At 28.1% G+C, this 6,000-nt stretch overlaps 2 protein-coding genes across 3 annotated transcripts; one reads left to right on the forward strand and one right to left on the reverse strand.

The window, feature by feature from the left end:
- Positions 1 to 150: 150 nt before the first annotated feature.
- On the reverse strand, positions 151 to 2,757 carry LOC145188058 (uncharacterized). 2 transcript variants are annotated; one of them, XM_080064612.2, is made up of 5 exons: positions 2,609 to 2,757; positions 1,615 to 1,717; positions 1,193 to 1,468; positions 874 to 1,098; positions 151 to 773 (listed from the first exon to the last, which is right to left on the reverse strand). In XM_080064612.2, the coding sequence occupies exons 1-5, from the start codon at positions 2,689 to 2,691 to the stop codon at positions 330 to 332; spliced, it is 1,131 nt and encodes a 376-aa protein (XP_079920738.2). In that variant the 5' UTR covers positions 2,692 to 2,757; the 3' UTR covers positions 151 to 329. The 2 variants fall into 2 exon arrangements, with proteins under 2 accessions (XP_079920738.2, XP_079920739.2); XM_080064613.2 differs by lacking the exon at positions 1,615 to 1,717 and having other exon boundaries at positions 2,609 to 2,741.
- A 60-nt stretch (positions 2,758 to 2,817) lies between these two features.
- Positions 2,818 to 4,969, forward strand: LOC145187947 (uncharacterized). The gene has a single exon (XM_080064479.2). The coding sequence runs from the start codon at positions 3,074 to 3,076 to the stop codon at positions 4,910 to 4,912; it is 1,839 nt and encodes a 612-aa protein (XP_079920605.2). The 5' UTR covers positions 2,818 to 3,073; the 3' UTR covers positions 4,913 to 4,969.
- Positions 4,970 to 6,000: the final 1,031 nt, after the last annotated feature.

A 6,000-nucleotide genomic window follows, 5' to 3' on the forward strand; every position in this document is an offset into this window, starting at 1 on the left:
ACCTGGTTTATTTTGTTTATATAATTTGATAATAAAACTCTTATCAGTTGTTTCTGAAAAATAGTGATTTCTTTTTTCTTCCTCTTAATCCCGCCCCTAAATTGAGGAACATTTTTTTTATGCTAAAGGAATAATAAATTCCGACCAAACTTGAAGAGATTCAAATTTCAGTTATTTTTTGCAATTTAAAAAAATTTGCTTTATAAACTGTTAAGAATTGCAAAATAACAAGGTTTGATTGTTACTAAAACTTTGATCAAATAAAAGCGTGCTTGCGTGCAAACTTGAAATTTGAAAAAAGCTTTAATCAACATTAAAATTCTCTTGCATTAACTCTGAAAAACTTTCTGAGTTTTATCAGTTTCTCTGTCAAACGATTCATCACTGACTTCGTTTTCTGTATTGTGCATTGTGTTCACCATGTCTTTTTCTGAAATACTGTCTTGGTTTGTTATTTCATTGTCAAAATTTTCCCAGAACTTTTTTTGAAAAACTCTATATTGTTTTAGCTTTCGATCCAATAATTTTTTTTGGAATTGTTCATCACTATCACGTGAACTTTTTACAGTAAGTAAACTGACGAAATCAACATCTGTAGTAAGGACAATGGCACGGATTTTGTTTTCAGACAAATAAGTATTATTTAAAAGGAAGCCCTCCTCTTTCAAGTATTCATACCGCTCTCTTATTCGTCGTAATGACGAAGATAAAATACGAGGAAACTTGATAAACAGAACAAGTCTACCACCCATTACCTCTTGGACGAATTTGACCTATCATAAGAAAAAATTTGAATTAAAAAACCAGTCAACGAAAACAATTTTTGTTCCCAGTAAAATACATAAGTTAAATAACATCAAAGATTAAAGTAACCTTTTCCACTACTGTCTCTACATTATAGGTTAACAATGATGGATTCTTCATAACAAGCTCATACAACTGCTGACCATTGAATCCAATTTCCTTCAGTTTGCTGATTTTTTTTTTAAGTTCTGGTTGATTGCATGCTATTAAAAGTGATGGGGACTTCTGAATAAGGTAAATGCAGCGATCTCTTGATAAAGGTGGAGTAACTTCAATCTTTTGAAGCAAGAGAAGCTATATCATAAAAAAGAATACTTTTAATTAGTCTTTTGAACGAGTAAAATTTTATGGTAAATTAGTTACAATACTTTTTCAAATTTTTTATTACCTTACTCTGCAAAGAAGTTTCTAAGTCCAAAAGAATAATTGAAGGGCATTTTAAAATCATTTTCTTTATAGTATCATTAGGTAATGAAGCTTTTTTTAAACTGTTTATTCTGTTTAACAACTTTGCTTGAGATAGTTCCAGAATTCTTGGTTTTTTAACCAACAAGATTTCAATTTCCTGATGAGTAAAATCTAATTCTGTGAAAATTTTGGTAATTCGGTTCATGTGAGCAACACTTTCATCTTTTTCACCATCTTCATTTGTGAGACGCATTAACTAAACAATATTTAAAACCTTTAAAATATTTTTACATTAAACATTTTATCAAATTCTTTTCAACTTTAGTCTTAGATGATTTAAATATCACAAAAATACTATGAATTTATTTCTTTTTTTAAAATAAGAAAATATATTTTAAACACCTGTTTGACTCTTTTATGACGAATTCCTTTATTATTATAGGTCCATATGGGCTTTTTTTCGCTTACTTTTTTAACAGTCTGAGGTGCTAAAACTTCACATTTTCTGAAATAAAAATTTCAAAACATGTTTATTGAAAATTGCAAAAAGGAGCATATATTATTGCAATAGGTAACTATTAATCAAAAGCACTGTGTGTAATGAGGCATAATCAATTTATGTCTTGACCATTAGCATAAGCAACCCTGAGGACTTTTCTAGTAAGAATCAGGAACTAGTTGAAAAACTTCAGCCCCTATCTTGAACAACTCACATTGAAAAGTAGCAATCTCCTGATTTTAGACAAATATGTTGACTTAAAGTATGCATTACAAACCAAAAACTAAAAAAATCTAGTAGCTTTTTAAAGCTAATTCTTAGGTAGCTCATTTAAGTTGCCTAGCAGTAAACAGGTACTGAAAAGGAGTTTCTTTTTTAGAGTATTAACTGTTTACACACACCATACTTTGCTTTGCAGTTAATGAAAGTAATTGCCGAATGTAAACTTTATACTTTAATTTTGAAAAACAAGTTAAAGTTGATTTATATTGAAGAAAAATCAGTTCACTATTTTCCACAAGTATTGTTTTAAATATTACATAAGCAAGTTTAGAAATTTTTTAGGAAAGTACACAGTTTCACGATATCGCATAGGTTTAAATTTCTTAAACCTATACTTAAAAATTGGGCTTACATTGTTCTTATATTTTAGTACAGGTGGGAAAACTCACGAAATTATAAACTCAACTTTAAATAATAATGGATTGATTAATTTTAATGGTTAGAAAACTATCCCTAAATAGTTGAAGGAATCTGTCATTACTAAGTATTGGAATTCTTTAAGTTATAGTGTGCTTTAGCTGACATCAGACCCAATTCATACATATATGATTAGCGTGATTATTTCTTTTTAGATTAATTAAATTATAATAAACAATTTATTATTGTATTTTCTACCTTATGAAATGATTTTTTGAACATAAAAGCTGTTGATAGTCGACTAAAAGATTTCTAATCTTCAGTCCCCGAAACAGCGCCATCTGTCATTGAGGACATATACAAATTGCACGAAAACAGTTGTCAATTAACAACCGATCTATGTAAACAAATATCTATTCCGATTGAAAACGAAATAAGATATTCAAAAAATTTAATTATTTATCACGAGAATTAATCAATATATTTTTGTTTTATAATTGCTATGCCTTAAAGTCTAAAAATGAAAATGCTTTTTTTTATTGATGTATCAGCTGAAGTTATAAACAATTACCGAACAAAAATTGTACAATAAGTAATATCTAGCTATAATTCCATATATAATACGATAAATTTGTTTTAGCTATTCACCTGTTCACTAAAGAAAAAATAGAAATATCGGGAATGCAATTCATAAAGTTAGTACTCATAGAGTAGGTGCACACTATGGCTGGAAAACAAGCTCCGTATGTAATTTGTTATTTGTGTGGGAGAAAATATGGAACTAAATCCATTTTAATACATGAACCAAATTGCTTAAAAAATTGGTTTGTGGAAAATAAAAAACTTCCCAAACATCTTAGACGAAAACAGCCACCACTAAAACCTGATTATAGTCAGTTATTAGCAGGAGGTAATGTTAATGAAGGGATTTTGGATCAAATTAATGAAATTTCGTATCAGGCTGCTCAAGCTCAGTTGATACCATGTGATAATTGCGGAAGGACCTTTCTACCTGAAAGACTTAAAATTCATCAAAAATCGTGTACTTTTGAGAATCCTGCTGCACCTCCTAAAACAGGTACAAAAATTAATGGAGTGAGAATTTCTAAAAATGCTGGTACAGCAAATATAATAAAAGCTTTTCAAGAAGATGAAGAACGAGTTCAAAGTGTGCATAGATCCATTAATCAACAAACCAGGTTAACTTCTAATGGACCTTTACCAGCTACAATACCTGTAAGGCAAAAAGAGAAGACAATTATTTTTAACAATCAAATAAAAAATGAAGAGAATTACATTGCTTGCAGTTTTTGTGATTTGGATGTTCCTATATCAAAAATCCAAACTCATCTTGTACGTTGCAATCAAGAAGAAAGAATTCTTTGTGGCTTGTGCCAAAGAGAAATTCCATCTTCACAAATACAAAAGCATTTGGTAAAGTGCAATCAAGCTAGACTAAATAAAATTAAATTACTAAGTGACTCTGGGTCAGTAATGCCAATGAAACATTTATCTAAGTCTTATGATAATAATAAAAATCAGGAAGATATTTTAAGAAATGAAAAAAGTGTTAGTAGTGATGAATTCAATTCTAGAGCAAAAAATGACAGTGAATTAAGTTTTAACAAAAAGTCATCGCTTGGTCAAGCTGTTCAAGATCATGAAGACATAACTAAAGTTCTTTCCAAAAACCCTATTGTTAAAAGTGAAAAACAATTTCAACCACAGCCAAATTATGATACTTATGACAAATACAGTGATAGTGAAGATAATGATGATGTCAACATGATTGAGTGTGATGTATGTAAACGGTTTTTTGTTTTGAATCGAATAGATAAACATAAATCTATCTGTTTAAAAATGAAACAGAAAAAAAGGAAAGTTTTTGACTCAGCAAAACAAAGAGCACAAGGATCAGATGCTAAACAATTAAGTCAAAATACAAAATCTCAAACTAAACATTCTATACCAAAATCTGATTGGCGACAGAAACATTATGAGTTTATAAGTTCTATTCGAGCTGCAAAAAAAGTTAAAGCCCATATGGATAATGGTGGCAAAGCATCTGATCTTCCTCCACCACCACCTTCACTAAATTTGGATTATATAGAATGTCAACACTGTAGTAGAAGATTTAACCCAACTGTTGCTGAGCGTCATATTCCAAAATGTGCCTTAATAGTAAACAAGCCTCAACCTCCCAAACAACGAGCTATTGATTTATTAAAAAATAAAACTGATGCTTATAACCAAAGTAACTCAGCAAAAATGAAATACTTTTTGAAAAATACAACAAGTAAGCCCATGTCTCTAGCCTCAAATTCACTTACAACTAATAAGTCACCTAGATATAGTGATTTTCATGAACCTCTAGAGGTCTTTCAACCTGCATCAAAGCGTATGCAACGTCCAAATACATCATCAACTCATAGAAATATTATTAATGATCCTTACAAGCCTAAATTTTTTACTGGGGTAGAAAATATTCGAGGAAGTAAAGCAAATGGTGGCTACAGTTATAATGCTATGAATAGAACAAATACACTAAATTTTTTTGGGTAATATTTTAGAAATTGTACTATGTATTATTATGTGACCAGCTGTTTTGTGTTTAGTTTTATAAGCATTTGATATATATATATATATATATATATATATATATATATATATATATATATATATATATAAATTTGTTATATTGTATTTACATATTATATATTAATTTATAAACTTCATTCTAAAATTTATAACTGCGCTTCCAAAAATGTCCTGATTTGCATACATATTTAAATGATATCATAATGCATATCCATGCAAAGTAGTATAATTTTTATTAAATGAAACAATATTTTATACTCATGCAATTTTAATTTTAGGTAAATAATATGTAAGAAAATTATTTTTGATTTAATCTTCGTTGATATTTATTTAATTTATTTTGATAGAATAGTTGTGAAGAGTTTTAAAATAAAAATTGTATCTCTTAAAAATAATATTTTCGGCTTAAATCTTTTGCTGTCTTATTTTTTTTGTTTTTATTTTTTTTAAATTTATTTATGGAAAATTAAAAAAAAAAAAAAAAGGAATAAAACTCTTGCTAAATTTTCAATTTATACTGTAAATTACTTTTAATTTTACAATAAAATTTATTTTTATATTTTAATCATTAGCGTCTTTATCTTGATTTAAGCGCCAAAATTTTCTCTATTGGAACCATACTCAAATAAATCAAAACTTCAAGTAATTGAAAAGATTCATCAATCTTATTCACTCACTCCGCAAAAATATAGACTTCATACAGTTTAATAAATTTAACAATCTTTACTTTTCCATATTTTTTTACAAATAGTTTCAAAGAACTCAAACATCTTATATGGAGATGAAAATTTAGGACCTTTCTTCTTTAATTTCAAGTTCGTGTATTATTAACCCGTATACGGGTTAATAGTATATATTGGTATATACCCAAAGACTACGCTTAGTCTTTGGGTATTTTTATTAATATTTATAATTTTGAAATAAGTTTTTCTTATTTGCTATTGTAAGGTAAAGTGAGAAAGAGTTAAAAAGGCAATTATCACTTGTCTTACACATGAGACTATGGTAGTTATTTAAATTTCTGTTTCGCCTAACTCATCGAATTTTTTTCC

This window comes from Hydra viridissima, unplaced genomic scaffold (assembly GCF_058129835.1).
Source record: "Hydra viridissima isolate aposymbiotic clone 2 unplaced genomic scaffold, HvirCarnegie_v1 scaffold_1, whole genome shotgun sequence".
Classification (NCBI taxonomy): domain Eukaryota; kingdom Metazoa; phylum Cnidaria; class Hydrozoa; order Anthoathecata; family Hydridae; genus Hydra; species Hydra viridissima.